At 42.4% G+C, this 21,311-nt stretch overlaps 1 protein-coding gene across 8 annotated transcripts in view; it reads right to left on the bottom strand.

Annotated features, from left to right (window-relative positions):
• Positions 1–21,311, bottom strand: part of LOC129863960 (serine/threonine-protein kinase MARK2-like) — a 27,888-nt gene extending 6,577 nt beyond the window's left edge. For 4 of the 8 annotated variants that reach the window (XM_055936437.1, XM_055936440.1, XM_055936438.1 and 1 more), the window contains exons 1-15: positions 21,187–21,311; positions 19,925–21,087; positions 7,358–7,531; positions 6,948–7,001; positions 6,528–6,576; positions 5,987–6,052; positions 5,697–5,767; positions 5,521–5,577; positions 5,113–5,349; positions 4,888–5,007; positions 4,605–4,740; positions 3,337–3,449; positions 3,108–3,243; positions 2,822–2,973; positions 2,642–2,730 (exon numbers count right to left, since the gene is read on the bottom strand). In XM_055936437.1, the coding sequence (XP_055792412.1) occupies positions 2,642–2,730; positions 2,822–2,973; positions 3,108–3,243; positions 3,337–3,449; positions 4,605–4,740; positions 4,888–5,007; positions 5,113–5,349; positions 5,521–5,577; positions 5,697–5,767; positions 5,987–6,052; positions 6,528–6,576; positions 6,948–7,001; positions 7,358–7,531; positions 19,925–19,984 (1,514 nt within the window). In that variant the 5' untranslated portion in view covers positions 19,985–21,087; positions 21,187–21,311. Of the gene's footprint in view, positions 1–2,641; positions 2,731–2,821; positions 2,974–3,107; positions 3,244–3,336; positions 3,450–4,604; positions 4,741–4,887; positions 5,008–5,112; positions 5,350–5,520; positions 5,578–5,696; positions 5,768–5,986; positions 6,053–6,527; positions 6,577–6,947; positions 7,002–7,357; positions 7,532–9,194; positions 9,860–19,924; positions 21,088–21,186 lie in introns of those variants that run through there. The other 4 variants (XM_055936439.1, XM_055936443.1, XM_055936444.1 and 1 more) reach the window with 4 other exon arrangements.

The following is a 21,311-nucleotide window of genomic DNA, read 5'->3' as shown; positions in this document are numbered from 1 at the left end:
GGAAGAGAGCCATGGGGTAACAAGGTTAGAACTGGGGAGGAAGCAGGGACACTGAGGGGGGATGAAACCACACTGATGCACATTATCACAGACAACACAGCATCTCAAATAATGCAGATTTGTATTGGATGACTAAACATAACAGCCTCAGTGTTTCCCCTAAGATTTGTTTTTCAGCTGCGGTTGTAGATGTAGTTTTAAAGCTATTTTCCTGTAATTCAACACATTTTGCAATGGCTTATGCCGCGTTCTAATGCTATCGGAGTGACTCAAACATAAAATCAAATGGGGGCCCCCATGCCATGACATTTCTGGAATTATCCCCAACTGTCTAGTTTTTATTTTGGTGGGTGTTACTTCTCAAACATGATCTTATTTAAAAAATATATAGCTGCGTTATCTTTTCTATACTGAACCAAAATAAAATCAACATGCCACAGTTTTAAAGATTTGACTGAGTTATAGTTCATATAGGGAAATCAGTCAATTGAAATAAATTTATTAGGCACTAATCTATGGATTTCACATGACTGGGAATACAGATATGCATTGGTCAGATACTTAAAAAAAAAATATATATATTAATAGGTAGGGGCGGGGATCCGAAAACCAGTCAGTATCTGGTTACCAACTCACGCAGCGCGACATCTCCTTCACATAGAGTTGATCAGGCTGTTGATTGTGGCCTGTGGAATGTTGTCCCACTCCTCTTCAATGGCTGTGCAAAGTTGCTGGCTATTGGCGGGACCTGGAACATGCTGTACACATTAATCCAGAGCAACCCAAACATGGGCAATGGGTGACATGTCTGGTGAGTATGCAGACCAACTGGGACATTGTCAGCTTCCAGGAATTGTGTACAGATCCTTGCGACATGGGGCAGTGCATTATCATTTGGAAATGTGATGGCGGCGGATGAATGGCACGACACTGGGCCTCGGGATTGCGTAATGGTATCTCTGTGCATTCAAATTGCCATCGATAAAATCAAATTGTGTTCATTGTCCGTAGCTTATGCCTGCTCATACCATAACCCACGATGGGGAAATCTGTTCACAACGTTGATAAACCGCTCGCCCACACGATGCCATACACGTGGTCTGTGGTTACGAGGCTGGTTGGGCATACTGCCAAATTCTCTAAAATGACTTTGAGGCGACTTATGTTAGAGAACATTCAATTCTCTGGCAGCAGCTCTGGTGGACATTCCTGCTTTCAGCATGCCAATTGCATGCTCCCTCAAAACATGAGACATCTGTTGTTAGACAAAATTGCACATTTTAGAGTAGCCTTATTGTCCCCAGCACAAGGTGCCCCTGTGTAATGATCATGCTGTTTAACCAGCTTCTTGATATGCCACACCTGTCAGGTGGATGGATTATCTTGGCAAAGGAGAAATGCTTACTAACAGGGATGTAAACATTTGTGCACCGAATGAGAAAAATAAGCTTTTGGGCGTATGAAAAATTTCGGGCATCTTTTATTTCAGCTCATGAAACATACAACCAATACTTTATATGTTGTGTTTATAATTTTGTTCAGTACTTTATATATCTGGTTTTAGTCTTTTTATGTTTAGACTGAAAACGTTTTACCACCCCCCTTTTTTTGCGAGGCGGCAACGATTTAGAAGATGCGACCCGCAGCTGCTAAATTAATATAGGGGAAAACACTGAGCTTTCATTAGGGGAGTTTAATGACAGACTGCATTATTTCTGGGAAGCATCGCACCAAAAAAAAAATCTTGCTGCAAAGGAAGTGCTGGAAATGGAGGGAGAAACTGTCAGGACAGAACACACGTTTGGGGAAAGGAAAATCTGCTTAAAAATGCAACAAAAATGGTCAAATGGCTGTTGTGTCAGGAGAATGTGTGCTAGTGACTTGTTCTACCAGTAGTGCTACAGCTGATCACTGTCTGTTTGCCCTCCAATCATCTCTTTATAGCAAACATGTCTGAGTCACTGCTGCTCCCTCTCTCTCCCCCACAGAACATGTTCTTTAAACACTTCCCTCTGCATTTTTCCCTTTTTGTGCCTGGAAGTAACCTGCATACAAGAGCAGCCAGCGTCACAAATCCCAGATTAAGGAGTGGGATCTGATTATCAGGGTCAATGTGTTTAATACTGTTAAGTGTCAGAGTGTCTGAGGCCCCTGATTCTGCACCTAAACCTGGCTTTCTACTCTGCTGTGTTCTAAACATTTCACAGTGAAGGATATGGTAATAAAATGGTAAAATATTAAATAATTGTTAGCAAACTAATCTTGCCATGATTGTGTGAGCTAGAGTTGAAAGATATTATTATTGTTTGAGTTGATTACGAATGCCATGTATTACTGTGAGTGAGTAAGCTGGCTTTGAGTACATTCTAAGTCCTTCATAAAATTTTGCAAGTGTCACTAATACATTCTAGAAAAATGTAAAATCTCTGCTCTCGTGTGAATATGTATGTGTGACTACGTACACTGGGACTCCATCTCATGCTGGCGGGGAAGCTGCTAGCTGCTGTGTTCAATTAATTGTTGGCTGACCACTGCGTGTAAATACTGCCATCTAGACACGCGACTAGCTCCAAAAAGAGAGCTCCACAGCCATGTGAGCGTGTCTGTGTATGTCTGTGGCTGCAAGGGTGCTTGTGTATACCTGTCCTTTCCATTCTGGACCCCAAGTGTGGCCCTCTCAGGGACCGGCGAGTTTCGACTGCGACTCGTACCAGTGGACAGGATGCTGTTCTGTATGACCCATTGAGGAGATGTTAGGTACAGTAGTGTACATGTCATCAATCCTAGAGTGGCAGGCATGCAGAACAATAAGTCTACTCACGGTGGAGGGGGTTGGGGTGCTCCTCTTACGATCTGCTGTAGCTAAAGGACTGGGAGGGACTTTAGTGGAGCTGCCAGTGCCAGAACCTTTCCTCCCATAATCGTCTGCTGTGTGCTTGTTGTCGCCCTGGGAACGCTTGGAAGCAGAAGAACCTGGGAGGAAGAACAAGAGCGAGAAAAGAAAGAAAGGGTGGGACAGAGACGCAAAGAATGAGAATCAAATAAGACTACATATCAAAAACAGTTCAACATTTGCAGTACCCTCGTCAACCCAAACAGCTTCCTACCTGCATCTGTTGCTCTCCGGGGCTTCAGATTGGATGAGGTACTGCGCTGTACCTTGTGAGAAGGAGATTGAGCATTGCTGTTTGTGAGGTCACTTCCTGGGCGGGATTTCATTGACAGACTAATACATTCGTCCATCTGAGAGGGAAGAGGAGGGATGGTCAGCAATATTACCATGGCAGGAGTAGGACACAGTTCGCTCCTACAGATGTGAGTGTATACACTTTGTACCTCTGTGTTCCTGTAATCCAGTAATAGATATGTGGCCATGACTTCATTATATTTTTGGTTGACGAGGGAGTCCTGGATCTCCTCTGCAGAGTAGCCCATCTGCAACATGATATCTGGACAGAATGGATCAAATGTCAGCCTTGCAACCACATCAAGGACAGAAGTACATTACACACACACATGCATTGTAGACAAAGGCATATCAGAGACTACTTAACACAAGTCTAACATACTAGAAAGCAACAGGTCAATAGTTCTCTAACAAACATAGACAGGCGCATCGTTATATGGACAAAACAGTTCTATCGTACAGGCATATCATTTAATAAAACAGAAGGCAGCCAACAAGGACAGACATTAATAAAAAGTCTAGCATTTAGTTTGACTAAACATGTAGGCACATGCCAACACAGCAAAGGGCATGTTACGTAACAGAGATTAACGCTCAATTCCATTTTTAAGTGCATGATCACGCTGGAAATAGAGTGCATATGAGTGAATGAGAGAAAACAGACGGGCCGCAAGCGACAAATTAGAAAGCAAGTATTCTTTTCTAATGTCTACGCGGAGCAATGCTGGTCAAATGAGTGGGTCGTTTGTAGAAAAGGAATTAGAGGAATTGTTATGATCTTCTATATGCTAAGTAGACTAAAGATGTAGTTTAAAATGTACTGGGATGTAAGCTAAGGTTTGCCAGTCAAATAGGCTACATATTTGAAAACAATTGCAGCCTACATGTATTGATTTCAAATCATAGGCATTTAGCCTAAGCAAACGACAGCTGGAAAACTCAAGGACTCCGATTTCAAGAGAGAACTGTTTATGTAGAAAGAACGAGACTTAATTGTTTATAAACGGCTCAGGTTTATTAGCTACAACATCCTGGTGAAGCTAGCAAGACAACAACTGTTAAGCCCAGGTATGGTGGCTCCTGTAGGACATAAGGTGAGTCAAAAGGAACTTGCAACAATAACTTCCAGGGGCTACAAAGTGAAAATATATATACATACATACACACAGACACCTTTTTTACAGATTTTCATGACAATTGTGTCAACATACGCTACGCGGTATATGTGAATCGACCATTCACTACTCTCGCACGCTGTCTCTCCGTGTAATTTCAGCTTAAGACAGCACGTAAAATAAGACTGAAAAGATTCTGCACCTTCAGATAGAGGAGCCCTCCCCCAATTAGTGTGACCTCTAAACCCCGCCCCAGTAACCCATCTGCTGCAACCAACTCATCCACCAGACACCTGCCCCACCTCTCTTCCACCCCCCCGCTCGGTCGGGGTTCTGACCTGTCCTCTTGGGGTCCTTATAGTCTGGCTGGGGCTCGATGAAGGGCTTCAGCTCCTCCTCCTCATGGCCTACATTCATCCAGCGGTCCTTCATGATCTGCTGCTGGACACAAGCAGAGAGAAGAGGGAGGACAGAGATGTAGGGTTGATGGAAGACGGGAAACAAAGCACTAACAGTAGCGTTATAGTCGTCTACACAGTGTATCCAATGGAGGAAATAGCAGTGGCTAGATGAGGTACTATTAACCTCCAGGCTGCCCCTCTTGGTTGGGTTGAGAATGAGGAACTTCTTGAGCAGGTTCTCGCAGTCTGTGGACATGTAGAACGGAATCCTATACTTCCCCCGCAAAACCCGTTCACGCAGCTCCTAAAGGGAAGACAAGCACAAAGGACAAGGATAAGGGTAGCTAGGTATTCAAGACCATTACTCGTTTTCCATGTATCCCTTCCTCTTTCACAGTTCCCTGCTCACCTTGAGGTTCTGCCCGTCGAAGGGCAGAGAGCCGCTGACCAGTGTGTAGAGGATGACCCCCAGGCTCCAGACGTCCACCTCGGGCCCGTCATACTTCTTCCCTTGGAACAGCTCCGGAGCAGCGTAGGGCGGGGAGCCACAAAAAGTGTCCAGCTTGTTCCCCATGGTGAACTCATTGCTGAAACCAAAGTCTGCGATCTTGATGTTCATGTCAGCATCTAGGAGTAGGTTCTCTGCCTGGAAAAAGAGTGTTAATTATTGATACAAGTTTCTGTAACATTCTTCTAAAAACATTTCCAACACCATACATCATAATGTAATGATCTTGATCTGTCACTTTGAATTGGATCCATAAATCTCTCCATCTGCACACAAAAAACACCTGCCACATTTCTTGTCTATCCTCACCTTTAGGTCTCTGTGTACAATGCACTTCTGGTGGCAGTACTGTACCGCTGAAACTATCTGTAGCAAGAGAAGGAGCAACAGCTAGGATGACAATTCCCTTTTAAACAGTATTGTCAATAACATTGTCAAAACAGTGTCAAAAACAGAAAAGAAACCAGCAGACAAAAGGGTCTCACCTGTCTAAATTTGGCTCTGGCCTCTTTCTCCTTCATTCTCCCGTGAGCAACAAGGTAATCAAACACCTCACCTGAGGGGGATAGAGGGGTGAGATAGAACGTAGGGGAGTGTTAAAGGAACAAAAAAGGAGTGGAGACACAAAAGAGGATGAAAGGACAAGTGTGGAACAGAGTGCATGTGAATTGAGTGAGACAGAACTGGGACTTAGCATTGATGTTATTACAGAGGCTGAGAACAGAATTTCAGGTTGAGTGGTGCGTTGAAAAAATTGTCTTGTGCCTTTACTCACCTCCACTGGCATACTCCATGATCAAGTACAGTGTCTTCTCAGTCTCAATAACTTCAAATAACTTAACTACAGGGGAAGAAAAAAAAAAAGACGAGAAGGAAAAGAGCGGAAAGTTCAATCCAATCAAGACAACACTAAGGCTGGGCGATATGGCCAAAATATATCATGGTATTTGTTAAAAAATTGACAGTATTTTATGTTTTATAGAGAGAGAGAGGGAGAGTGATGACTCAAGTAGCGAAGTAAACTATAAAAATGGAAGTTACACACAACATATCACATTTAACAAACATTCAAATAACGTTATAGAAGGTAAAGTAAAAACCCAAACCGGTCCGTGCATCAATACTGTTAAAATACGGTACACCGCCCAGCCCTGGACAACACCAATCACAACATAGCTGTCAATTTCTTAGTATATGCTCAATATTCTCAGAAAAGCATCTGCTCAAGAATAAGCAGGCAGAACACAAACATGTTTCTGTCATTTGGTTGGGGATTGATGAGAATCTTAAAAAGGGGAGGGCAGCCCAAAGCTCACCGATATTTGGATGATTCAGCAACTTCATGATCCTCACTTCACGAAACAGCTATGGACAGGAGAACAAATAGACAAGACATTAAGGGAGGATCAATCAGTTTATATCAAACAAAGTCAGTTTATTCTATATAATTTTTACTCGTATTCTCCAAAACTATATCTATGCGCAAATCACTGTGTGGGAGTCTTCATGCATATACTGAGGACAGTACTGGCACCACACCCAAACCCTCACCACAGGAAGTACTTGGGTCTAATTTCCTGTAATTACCGCCATATCCTGCCCTAAGCCCTTTGGAAGGAACTGCCATCTACATTGATTTCAGCGTAATTTTTTCTATTTCAGAAATAAAAACACACTATCCGAACACAAATCAAAACAACCACATGGCATTACACATAGCATCTACTTGCACGCACCTTTTGGAGACTGGAAGAGTTAAGTTGCGTTTTGTCAATGATTTTCACAGCCACCTTTAGGAGAAAAAAACAATGATGTTAGACATGAGTAGAACCGCAGACTTAGTATAAACCACCCATCAGTGGAAAGAGCTGGATGAAGACTTTCCCCCACTCTACTGCACTCTGTTTCATTTATCCATGTGCTGCCCCACTCCCAGCAACCACATCACATGGCACGTTGTTAGCATATTAAAGAACTGGCAGTTACATGTTCACAATCCACTGATCCATCCTCAAGAGATCAGAATGTTAGGGATATGGGTCAGGGATATGGGTGAAGTAGGATCCTTCACAATGATCAAACAACATCCAACAGAGGATCAAAACATCACAGTCAGTAAATCCAAAATGCTTGGACTTGTCCTCACCTCTTTCCCTGTGAGGACATGCCGGGCCAGTTTGACCTTGGCAAAGTTGCCCTTGCCAATGGTCTTTAGCAGCCGGTAGTTGCCAATGTGTGGCTGCTCGTCTGCCGTCGTGGGGACAGAATTCCGGCACCGCGGCATATTGGGACGCCCACCTGCCTTGGACTCAGAGGGAGACTGAAAGAGGGGAACAAAGCATTCTCTTAGGCATACGCAACACCTCACTCACAAATCCAGACAATGTTTTTCAGAATCCCATTAAAGGCGAAAGAGCCTTGGTCTCAAGGATACCTCAGAAACACAACTGTGAGCATAACTTGATACGGGCCAATAATGTTGATCTGTCAATCTACATAGTCACCCCAGCTCTTAGCTAATGAGGCTTTTCCTGACACTGACTGAGGGTATTTGTCTCTGCTAGCAGCTCAAATCCACACTGACAAGCAAACAGGACAGAGTGAGAGAAAGTGTGAGGGGGGGAATGAAGAGTGACTCACAAGAAGATGAAAGAGCAGACGGAACAGAAGGAAGGGGGTGGGGGCTGATTGAGGGAGTAAAGGAGAGCAGGGGGGAAAAGGTGAAGGGTACCATATGCATGTGGGCAAAAGAGGTAGTTAAGAGTGCCCTGGGAGCCCCGGAAAACAAGGAAGAGAAAGTGATGGGGAGGGGGGGGGTGTTTACCTGTCTCTGCATTCACAAACACTGAATTGTACCCCATTTGCGCACTCCCTCCCCCTCTGTATGACTGACGTGTGTGATAAGGTTGTTACTTTGTGAGCATATGTAAGAGGACAGAAAAGCTATTGTTAACATGGCACAGTTCTATGTTGTGTGTGGTTTGTGCCACATGGAGCTTAGTTTCCATGTTCTGGGCCCGAGGCGTCCCTACTATTCTGCAATTTTACAATTAGAAAATAGGACAGATTCTTCTTAAGACCACAGGATTATTAATAAATTGACAGTTGACAAACAGCATTGTTGTGAAATAGAAGTCCAGTTCTGCTCCTCTCTAGTGGTCATATTCCAAGGGAAAACAAAAAGCAGGGGCTATGAGACAAATACAGTACATCACATTTCCCAACAAGCCATGCTCTTACCTCCCAGTAAGAAAGAAAACAGCACTCCACATAAAAATAAAAATATGGAAAACAAATGCACCAATATCCGCAATTAAAAGATGTGCCGGCTTTGTAAATGTTATATTATGTAACGCCTGTATGTCTGTGTGTCGTGGCCCTCCCCAGCCAGTTTTCATAGAGGGATAAAGCAGAAGCTTGTTGAAAGTCTGCCGGTAGAACCAGCAGAGCCTAACGTCACCTAAACGCTCCCTCCCACACACACACAAAAGCAGACTCTGGCATAAACACATGAGGAAGTGCCTCATCACCTCAATGGCTACATACAGAGCAGAACAGGGTAAACCAGACTACCATACAACAACTGGCAGTGCGGTGACCTCGTTTTCATTTTGTATTTGTCTTGGCACTGGCAGACATGGTTTAGCCATCCCTCTACCGTGGGCTTGTTGTGTGAGGGACAGGCACCAAGTGTCTACTGTACAATGTCAAAGAGGTGTCTTGCACCCAGCTGATCTGCGAAGGAGCTCTGCAGTTACTGAGAGCGTGTCAGCAATGCAGTCTGCAGTCCTCACAAACACAGCTTTGACCTTCAGCACAGTAGCCAGCACTTCAATCACACTCGCCGAGGTTGGCACACACTGGGACACAGAAGCACATTGACAAAGATGCATAAACAAACAAACATGCATAAATAAAAAGACGTGTTTAGAAATACAACATATCCTACAGACAAGACCGAACAGAGAGCAATGCAGACATACCGTCAGTCATGGGAAGCTCAGCTCCAGGGCTGACTGACAGCGAGAGACAGAGACAGGCTGAGGAGAGAGCAGCCAGGAGGAGCCTGAGAGACTGGAGGGTCTCCATCACATATACATGTCTCTCTGTTCAGATCATGATCAGCCTCAGGTGGAAAGAGGGGCATGACAAGAACCACAAACACTTGAAGATGACACATTTGAAATTCATGTCTCTACAGAGCCGGTAGCATTGGAGCAAAACCTCACTGATCAGTGGGCTACCATTCTGTCAAAAGACTCATTCATCGATATGCACAAAACATCTACACGTGCAAATGTAGTTGACCTGTTATTTTTATGCTTGAAATTGGGACTTGTGGACTCCATCAAGTGCTAACAGTAGCTGATGTACTGACCAGACAGCTGGGTCATTCCACCTCAAAAAGCACAAGAGTATTGACACACCATCTGTGTCCTCAAATTGTTTCTATTAGAAACAGATAAGATTAGCATTCCTGCAACATTATTTTGTTGAAATATAATTGTATCTAATTAATTAACGTAATTGAATATACCACAATCAGCTATTTTAATTTCTAGGATTCTTATAATATTGAATAAACATAGTACCCAACATCCGATTTGGACCAAACTTTTTTTTCTAACAATGAGTTAGACATGAGGATTCCAAATAAATATCTAAAAGACACTCACGAACCCCCATGCCAATCCCACCCCAACAATGAGTTTATAGTATCAGTTCTCTGACAAGTAGTATAGAGCTTGTTTCTTCATCCTATGTAATGTGTTCTCTGTGATTTTTTTCTGTTCAGAGAAAGTCATTGAAGTTGTTGGATTTACGTCCCATTGTACATCCTGATATTACCAAGTTCTGACCACTATATGGTGCTGTTCCTGCTATTAGTTCATAATCTTAAGAATCTCCCGCCTTCATTGTTAAAGGGATAGTTCACCCAAATGACTTTTTTTTATCCTGTAAGCCAGGGGTGTCAAACTCATTCCACGGAGGGCCTAGTGTCTGCAGGTTTTTGGTTTTTCCTTTCAATAAAGCCCTAGACAACCAGGTGTGGGGAGTTCCTAACTAATTAGTGATGTTAATTCATCAATCAAGTATGAGGGAGGAGCGAAAACCCGCAGACACTCCCGTGGAATGAGTTTGACACCTGTGCTGTAAGCGGTCTATGGACCAGAGGGGTATGCTACGAAGCAGTTTTGAGGAGTTAACTAGATAACTTTGGTCAACTGAGTTCCACTTGGGATATCCGGTCATTCGAAAGTTGCTCACCTTTTATCCAGGTAAATTTCTATGGCAACGAATCCTTCAGAACTAACCTGCTCCAGGGAAGGCTAACTCACAGTTAACTCCACTTACCCTAAATTAAATGAGAGCCACAAGTTGAGGACCAATTAAATCAGACCCCCCCCCCCCCCTTGCAAATACTGCATCATCATCCTCTTCATTTGAGGAAGACTGATTAAATATTTTATTGATTCATTTTGTTGTGTTAAAAAAATTACATTACACATTTAATAATGACAGAATGCATTCAAATTTACACACAATAACACTTTTGTATGACTTAAATTATTTTATCAATAGGAGTTGGGAAAAAGGTGCTTGTGCATTGATAAGCAGACCAATGTCAGCATTAACGAAAAGTAATAAAATAAACACCGCACTTTTAAAAGCCTATTTCACACCATAGCCTGCTGAATTAGCAACTTTCCTTTCATTTTTGATTTCGGCACAAATGAAAACATGGCATTGGCTCGCCCATGGATGAATGTTTCAGCATTGTCTCAATGACTAGCCATGTGGGACATGCAGTTACAAGCCTGCTAGAGTTAGCAGCAGGCGGACGAGCAATATCCAGTCGTAGTGCAGATGAAGCATGAGCTGGAATGTGAAGCTAACTAAAGCTGGTTAGCTTTAGAAAACCCAGAGTAGATCTTGCTTGATTTGTAGGATACCCCTCTGGCAGGGATTCCGTTACAAAAATGCGGTGCCGGACTTTTGATTTGCAGGCCTTTTATGCACTGCTCAAAAAAATAAAGGGAACACTTAAACAACACAATGTAACTCCAAGTCAATCACACTTCTGTGAAATCAAACTGTCCACTTAGGAAGCAACACTGATTGACAATAAATTTCACATGCTGTTGTGCAAATGGAATAGACAACAGGTGGAAATTATAGGCAATTAGCAAGACAACCCCAATAAAGGAGTGATTCTGTGTCTGTTTGCTGTGTCTGTCAGCGTAGTGTCCAGAGCATGGAGGCGCTACCAGGAGACAGGCCAGTACATCAGGAGATGTGGAGGAGGCCGTAGGAGGGCAACAACCCAGCAGCAGGACCGCTACCTCCGCCTTTGTGCAAGGAGGAGCACTGCCAGAGCCCTGCAAAATGACCTCCAGCAGGCCACAAATGTGCATGTGTCTGCTCAAACGGTCAGAAACAGACTCCATGAGGGTGGTATGAGGGCCCGACGTCCACAGGTGGGGGTTGTGCTTACAGCCCAACACCGTGCAGGACGTTTGGCATTTGCCAGAGAACACCAAGATTGGCAAATTTGCCACTGGCGCCCTGTGCTCTTCACAGATGAAAGCAGGTTCACACTGAGCACGTGACAGACGTGACAGTCTGGAGACGCCGTGGAGAACGTTCTGCTGCCTGCAACATCCTCCAGCATGACCGGTTTGGCGGTGGGTCGGTCATGGTGTGGGGTGGCATTTCTTTGGGGGGCCGCACAGCCCTACATGGGCTCGCAAGAGGTAGCCTGACTGCCATTAGGTACCGAGATGAGATCCTCAGACCCCTTACTGGTGCGGTTGGCCCTGGGTTCCCCCTAATGCAAGACAATGCTAGACCTCATGTGGCTGGAGTGTGTCAGCAGTTCCTGCAAGAGGAAGGCATTGATGCTATGGACTGGCCCGCCTATTCCCCAGACCTGAATCCAATTGAGTACATCATGTCTCGCTCCATCCACCAACACCACGTTGCACCACAGACTGTCCAGGAGTTGGCGGATGCTTTAGTCCAGGTCTGGGAGGAGATCCCTCAGGAGACCATCCGCCACCTCATCAGGAGCATGCGCAGGCGTTGTAGGGAGGTCATACAGACACGTGGAGGCCACACACACTACTGAGCCTCATTTTGACTTGTTTTAAGGACATTACATCAAAGTTGGATCAGCCTGTAGTGTGGTTTTCCACTTTAATTTTGAGTGTGACTCCAAATCCAGACCTCCATGATAAATTTGATTTCCATTGATAATGTGTGTGATTTCGTTGTCAGCACATTCAACTATGTAAAGAAAAGTATTTAATAAGAATATTTTATTCATTCAGATCTAGGATGTGTTATTTTAGTGTTCCCTTTTTTTTGAGCAGTGTACTATCCCTCATAGTAGAAAAGTTTATCTATTCTATCGGTCAGCTTGTCGTTCTGAGCGAGATATAAAATCACCCATTCCAAACAGACTCTGGGACAGCTGTGGAACGATAGGTCCCAAATTCATTCAACCAGTTGGCCTAGGCTACATCCAAAAAACAAACCACAATGTTTAGCTTAAAAAGTTAACATTTCTTCACATTAAAAACACTGCATGGAACACAAGGCAGTAAGCTACGCACAAATGTTCATTCCATAATGCAATTAATGGGAAAACACTTGTCAAAAGCACACCGCACGTGCGAGTGGTTTCATGAGACAGATGAAAATATCCATTAGAAATTGAGAAAGCGACGAGATCTAAAGATGCAACAATTAACACTGGTTGCTAATATGTTTAGGATTGTGCTTTTGGCTACTGGACAATGAAAGAAAGTTGATTTGAAAACCAATAGAATTAAATAAATAGGCTACTGGTTTCAATGGCATAAGGAAGACTTTAAAAAATAATTGTCTGCACGTTTGGTTGGATTTTGGCTAAGCTACTTTGAAGCAAGTCAAGACATGCCTCAATTATGAAGTAAAACGTTCAAGTTTCAAACAATTAAGTACACGTTTCAAAATGCATACTGACTCCAGCTCATCGCAAAGTGGTGTGAGACACACTGAAGCCTGCCTACTTACCTATGCACTTGAATTGCAAATAGGAAGCGTACTTTAAAGGTTAAGGGAAAAAATAATAATCTTGGCCATCAAAACTGTTTAACACGCAGTTGCATTTAAAATGTTGCACAATGATTGGGCTTATAAAAGCACGTTTCACTCCAGCTGCAACGAACGCGCTGTGTGATGAGCTGTAACAGCAGTTCTGGCGCTACATCGACTACTTGTTCCAGACAAAAGCCGGCTACTACCGGCTAATGGAAACCCTGCCCTCTGGAATGACAGCAACCAATGCTTTGGTTGTTTACTTGGCTACCGTTTCAAATGCTAACTTTAAAAAAAATGTGTGTTAAATATCCAATGCAAGTCAATGGTACTGATATTTGCATTTTCACACCCAAAACATCCAAACAGTGGCTAGGTAAACAAAACCAAAACATGGGCTGCTGTCATACCTGGTCCATAGACTGCTTACAGGGTAAGAAACCAATATGTAAATGGTGTAATTTGGGTGAACTATCCCTTTAACAATGGGCAGGGTTCTTAAAAATAATAATCTTATAGCAGGAACACCACCATCTAGTGGACAGAACCTGGTAATATCAGGATGGGACATAAACCCAACTTCAATGAAAACAAAAAACTATTAGATAAGATGAAGAAACAATACTTGCCAAACATAGATAACTGTTACTATATACTCATTGTTGGGGTGGGATTGGCATGGGGTGTGAGGGGTCCGTCGATGGCTTTTCACCACTTATTTGGATTCCTCATGTCTTACTCATTGTTTGAAAAAAAGTTTGTTCCAAATGGAATGTTAGGTAGGCTACTATAATTATTGGATATAATATTAATCCTATAAAGTAAAATTGGCCAAGTTGGGTGCAACCAATAGCTTAATTTCTCAGATCAAATTATATTTCAACAAAATAATGCTTTCTGAATGCTTATCTTATGTTTCTAACTACAGAAACAATTTCAGAACAATCTGAGATGGTGGGTGTCGTGGCTTGCTGAAATGAATGACCCAGCTACCATTCACCTTAAGGAACCATGTCAGTTCCTCTATGAAGAGACACTTCAGCCATGCTCTATGACACTGGTGTGGACAAAAGTTCAGATTCACCCTGATCAGTCAGGCTACAAATTCTGTCAAAAGAATCATCCACACATGGAAAAAAACATCCACATATGCAAAAAAAATTGACCTTCTACTCTCCATTAATGCTTGCAGTGGGACTTGTGTACTCAATGGTTGACAGTAGCATTAGCACTGACCAGCCTGCTACCACTCAGTATGTTCCGGAACATTGTCACTTCCTCTATAAAGAACGACTTCAGCCATGCTCTATGACGACGGTGTAGACAGAGTTCAGAGTTCAAGATGTCAAATCTAATTTTATTGGTCACATACACATATTTAACAGATGTAGTGAAATGCTTGTGTTCCTAGCTCCAACAGTGCAGTAGTATCTAAAAACGATTCACAACAATACAGGTCTGTGTCCCCCTCGTTACAGATTTCAAAGCATAAAGTGGTGTTGAGTTGATGGCTTGGATAGATGACCAAGAACATGATGTCTCAGGCTAAAATAGGACACAGACACATGCAGCACGCACAGCCAGGCTCTCCAGAGAGCCAGACAGACCTGTTCGTCCCAATGCTGAAGACAAAGTATGTTTGGTTAATTTGAGGAAGTATTGCAATTACACCCCCCGCCCCAAAAAAACAAAAAAAAGTCTGAAATGGCCGACAAAGACAAGGTCAGGCTCCTAGTGCAGATGAGACATGTCTGGGTTTGTCTGACGGAGGGAACAGTAGCCCTGGTGAGAAAAGGCAGGGGAGGGAGCAGCCCAATGGACAAGAGCTGACATGCTCAGACAGCTGTGCCAGAGAATCGAAAGAAAAAGGGGATGAAATGAGGGGAAAGATAAAAAGGTCAAGGATTCCCCATGACTAAAGAAAAAACAACAGGAAGTATAACTTGGTGTTGAGTTTTAAGGAGAGGTTGGTTGTAGTTGTGTAACAAATGAGCAAATCAGTGTAGTAGTCTCTCTGTACCACACCCTTTATAAAACCACCCAAAACCTTTACCTTGTGTCAAATGGCCTAATGCACTTCCTTCTCCCTCTTACTCACACACAGTGAAACAAGATGAATGTGCTCAGTAACTAGTACTGTAGTAACTCCGACCAGAATTTAACCTGAAAACCTTGACAGGATGGACACAAGTGTCTGCTCTGGTCACTCCACACATCAAATCAGAGTTTGTTGGCCGTGTACACATATGTTACAGCGTGCGTGTTACTAGCTCGTAATAGTGCAGTAATATGTCAAACAAGTACACAAATAATAAAGAATCAAACTCGAAACAAGTACGTCAGAATTAATCCAACACTATCAGTAATTCAAATGCAATCTGTGTGAAATCATAGACCCATGAACTGGCTCTACCCATCTCCCTTGTCAACCAATCTCCATAGCCCAGCTTAACCAATCATTAACCCATGTAATGCCTTAGCCTTGCAGTCACTTTACATATAGAGTTGACTGTACGATTCAATCACTAAGACCACACTCAAGAAGCTGTATAAGGTCATAAGCAAACAAGAGAATGCTCGCTCAGAAGCGGTGCTCCTATTTCCCGGAGACTTTAATGCAGGAAAACTTAAATCCGTTTTAACTAATTCTACCAGCATGCCACATGTGCAACCAGAGGGGACGGGAGGGGAAATACATTTTTTTTAATAATCAACTCTACCACCTTTACTCCACAAATTGAGACAATTACAAAGCTCTCCCTCCATTTGGCTTCATCAATAAGTGCGTCGAAGACGTCATCCCCACAGTGACGGTGTGTACATATCCCAACCAGAATCCATGGATTACAGGCAACATCCGCACAGAGCTAAAGGCTAGAGCTGCTGCTTTCAAGGAGTGGGACAGTAATCCGGACACTTATAAGAAATCCCACCATGCCCTCCGACGAACCATCAAACAGGCAAAGCGTCAATACAGAATTAAACTTTTTACGCCCTGCTACTCACTGTTTATTATCTATGTCTATGCAGTCACCTTTAACCCTACCTACCTTGACTAACCTGTACACCTGCACATTGACTTGGTACCGGTACCACCTGTATATAGCCCCGTTATTATTTTATTGTGTTACTTTTCTTATTACTTTGGTTTATTAGCAAATATTTTCATACTTAAAAATATTATGTATTGTTGCCTAAGAGCAAAGAGCAAAGTAAGCACTTCACGGTAAGGTGAATACCTGTTGTATTCGGCAAATGACAAATAAAATTTGATCCTCTAAAACGTGGCCTGTTGCCACAACTGCACTCATGTTCTTTTACACTTCAATAAATTCAACAATTGAGAACATAAATTTAGTTGGAGAAATTCGCAAGTTTGCTATGAGAGGTTGAAAAAATGTGTTGCTAAGATCAGATGGAATAGCGCTTCTCTGACAAAGTAGTTGTGCTGTGGTAGTGTTTCCATGGCAACCTACTGCCTAAAGTACCCAAATAATGTTGACTCATCCTATACTTGTATGTGTCCAAATCATAAAATTGGAAAGGAAAAAAAAACACTTCAAGAACCAAACCTCAAACAGACTGTTTCAAAAATACTTGCTTTCCTCAGCGGATGATGTAATCCTCCTGAGGAGGATGAGCTGGCCAATCAACAATATACTCGCATTAATATTTTTTATGACCAGTATATGCCCACACCATCCTGTTTTAAGTGTACACCCATACCATTCAAACACAGAAAAGCTGTTTAACATGCTTGGCCCACTTACCATTTTTTTGGAATGAAAACTATTTAGCTCATATTGTAATTAATTATAGGTCATATTTCCACACAAAAAAATCTGTAAACACCAGACAGTTACTTAAAACATATCCCTTACTCTGCCTCCCCAACCTTCTCATATACACAGAAACACACTCACTTCAGCCTGGCTGTCCCCTCACGTCTCTCACTCTCGTCAAAATACTCAGAGCAAAGCATTAAATTCAGACTGAGCAATGCACAGTGAAACAAGCACACAAACACACTTTTAGAGCATCAGGAACCCTAGTTCTTTAACACATTTCCCAGCAACTATCCGGTGTATGCGACAATACAAATAGAGGCCTAAACAAGTGAACATTTCATTTCTATTTTTTTTTTTTTTTTTTTAAATAAGCCTACTAGATCATTATAAAGTGGGTGTCCACGCTGTATCCTGGTTTAAATTCTGAATTGTTTTAGCAAATGTTATGCTACCCTTCAAAAGGAAAACTATTTCTTGCCTGCTCCAAGAAAGAAGAAGAGAGGGTAAACAAAGTAAGACTGGCAGGGAGAGGGAGAAGAACTGGTAAATAAAGGAGGTGTGTGAGCCAGCTTGTCATTTATCTGGGTATTAATATCACACCATGGCTATTTCCAGTCAGGGTAGAGGCAGCAAGAACCACAAATAGACACCAACTGAGCTCTCCCTCCAGTCACCTCTTCCTCTCCATACTCTACTACTGTACATTTCTGTCAGAAGCATTTAACTCAAAAACATGACAGTAAAAACATCCTGAAATCAAAACACATGGCATAGTGGAACTATGGGGGAGAGAAATGTTCATTTTCTACCCACTGGGGCTCTGGTTTTGTAAATTCTAGGACAATACATTAAAACGGATACTTCAGGAGTTTGGCAATGAAGCCCTTTAATCTACATCCCAAGAGTCAAATGAACTTGTGGATACCATTTGTATGTCTCTGCGTGCAGTTTTAAAGAATGATGCTAACTAGCGTTAGTGCAATTACTGAAAATGTATGGTAACTGCTAGCATGCTAGTAGATAACATAGACTTCCAGTCATTGCGCTAATGCTAGTTAGCATTGGCTCACAAAACTACCTCTGACTTCCTTTATACTGGATGCAGAGACATAAAAATTGTATCCATAAGTTCATCTGACTGTGGGGAAGTAGATAAAGGGCTTCATTGCCAAAATCCCAAAAGTATCCCTTTAACAAGGAATACTAAATGTAAATATACTTAGCTACTTAACTAAAAATCTGTCAACTTTTTCCTCAGAAAACAGCACAAGCTACAAAGCTGAGAAATAAAAGAAATACTGATGAATCCTTTCAGACAAGAAACCGAATCTACATTTCAAACAAAGCTGGAACAGTGTTGACAAGCTTTTAAAAATCAGCCCACCCCCCTCATCCAACACCATCCCACCCCCTCCTATGTGAGCTATTAATACCTACAAGTATATGAGAGTGTGGTTAGGACACGACAAAGACCAGAGAGAAACCAAGATCACTAGGGGAATGGCTGGTAAAAACAAAGACACTGTTACATAAACCAGATAGGTTCTACAACCAAATGGAGAACTATTCTCTTCATCTTTCATTGATGATCAATCATGAACATGATAATGACATATCCAGAATGAGAAACACACAGGGAAACGTGTGCATACAAATAATGCTAATACGGACAAAATGAAGAAAAGGAGCACTCCCCTCAGCCTCCACACAACTCCTACACACCCAGCTCAACTGGAAATGCTGGTTTGAACTAACCGAGAAACTGGGGTAGGAAGAACATAGATTCGCCAGCTGGGCCCAGATCAATATCAGTCTGTAGTCAAACAAGCTGGGCAGGGCATGGCTAAACCTCGCCAACTCCTTGCTTCAGACAAATTCAGTGGCTAACAAAACCTTGGAATTAGTAGCCTGTGCAAGTTAGGGAATTTTCACCACAATGACCATTATGGGATGCGTCAGCATCTTTGCTATCCATGTATAAGTATCAGCAATTTGTGATTTGTACAGACAATTGTCAGATTTTCATTAATGACTAAAACACTTATCTCACTAGAGAACTAGTCATCACTGCAAGCAAATGTGTTCCGGACTGAGTGGCTCCTCAAATGCGCTAAAGTCCGGTGTCCTCTACTTACACCTGATGTGAGCTATTCCTACTAAAGTATATTTAGAATGCCGTCAGACAATTTGTATGATGGAATGCCCATCATACAAGTGGCAATAGCTAGTTGGGCCTACAACTGTGTACTGACAGTGGATGATCTGTTGAAGACAGTCAGTCAAACAATGTGGGCAATAGAGCATTAAGATTCGAGATAACATCTATTAAATGTTAGAGATTACATCAGCTTAGCTCCTGTTGACAAAATGACAAGATTTGAAGAAGACAAGGAAAAGTGAGTTTGAAAAGCATTGGCATTTCCTACTGAGCTGTGTTATCCAATTCCATAAAACTTACAGCAACTAAAATGTGTCTATGGTTACAATTTGTCCTAGCCCTCCAAGTTACATGCCTAAAAGTTAGAGGGCTCTGATCATAGTTAGCTATCTAGTTATAAAAAGCCTTAGATTCTACTGCATGACATCCTATCCACATAACTACAATGTGTAATTAGCTACCTATAAATATAACGTTAGATAGCTGGGGCCTAGGAAAAATAAATGTGTTTTTTTGTGGTTTAGGTTGGCTATAGTTTGGATGCCAACCGCCGTTAAACCCCATCGAAGAAGAATACGTTGGCTATAGTATTTCTGGCTAAGGTTGGATAAATTGGCTAGCTGGATCTCTGAACTGGCCTGCCGCCATTACATTAGCTGCCATCTAGCTTCTGCAGTTGGCTTACCTGGTTTGAAGAATGTTCAATTGTTAATAATGCCGTCCTGGTTACTGTCCGGGTTGACATCTTAAATTTCCGGGGGGGTAACAACTTTACAGAATCTCAAAACTCGATGTTCATCTGTCCTCTTTTTGTTTTTGGGAGCTATCTTGTTTCTTTAGCTAACGTTAGCTAGCTAGCTTATCAAAACGTTTCTCATAAGTACCCTTGTCTGGTGGCTAGCTAGCTACGTGTCGAAGGCGTAAACTAGCTAGCTAGTTAGCAAGCTAAAGTTCTAGCTAGCTAACTAGCTAGCTAACATACTAGCTGGAGTAGTTAAGCGTCAGTAAAAAAAAATAGCTACCTATCAATAATATGTAAGTAGAGTTAAAAAGCAAAGTTCTCGAGTCACACGTATCTGAATAAAGTAACGTTATCCCTGCATTCACAAGCTAGCTACAGTACCTAGCTAAGTTAACGTTACATTGGTGCGCCTATTCCACTCTCTGGATGTACAAAAGTGCTTCGCCAATAACACTGAGCTGTGCAGTGGGTACGATGAACTGTCAAGTTATAGAGCTCTGTTAGTTAACGTTAAAGCGTTACCCAAAGCGAGGTTTGTTCCTACAAGTACGTTATATGGTAAAATCTAGTCCGGTGATTAGCAAACTTCTTCGGCTACGCCGATATATAGCAACAGCCCGAACGTCCTCTTTGGATCAAGGAAAGTCAAACGCTAGTTACGTAGCATGAACTATAATAAACAGTCAAACCTCAGCTGTAATGAGAATGAAAACGTCATAATAGTTGACAATGCAGCTTGCTAATGTTAGCTAGCGTAGGCTAGTTAATCTTCACTGCACAGGTAAGAATCCGCGAGTTTAACGAGCAAAACAACCAGCGCAACGTCCTGTGTTTTTCCTGACCAGCTAGCAACTAATGTTAGCTCGTCCGTCCGTCTTTAGCATTGCTAATAAAGTGTGAAATAGGTTGAAGCTAGCCATCTACACTAGCATGTTTCAAGATGAAAATAGCTAGATACAGCGACAAGTAATCAAGTTGATTCAGTTTGTCCCCCCCGCTCAAGTTGAGTATGATTGCTGCTGGGTCGCCGAATCTCGGGCGGACAAGAATTGGAGCTTAGCCCAGGTTTCGACGGCGTCTGCGCTGATTATTTTACAGCCGGCCACCTAAAAACAAACAATCTTGCGTTAATAAATGAAATACTATAGCTAGCCTAAACATTTTCCGCAAGATCAGATAGGTGTAAGCAATATGGTGGTGCCTACCAGATGGCTAGGTGGAGTTTATTTTTTACACTCATCCGATGATTCTTTCAGATCTACTATAATGTCTGGATGTAACGTTAGAGATGCCTGGTTTGACTTCATGTTGGACTAGCCACAAGTTTTAT

Source organism: Salvelinus fontinalis, chromosome 10 (assembly GCF_029448725.1).
Source record: "Salvelinus fontinalis isolate EN_2023a chromosome 10, ASM2944872v1, whole genome shotgun sequence".
Taxonomy (NCBI): Eukaryota; Metazoa; Chordata; class Actinopteri; order Salmoniformes; family Salmonidae; genus Salvelinus; species Salvelinus fontinalis.
This window is presented reverse-complemented; position numbering and strand designations above follow the sequence as displayed.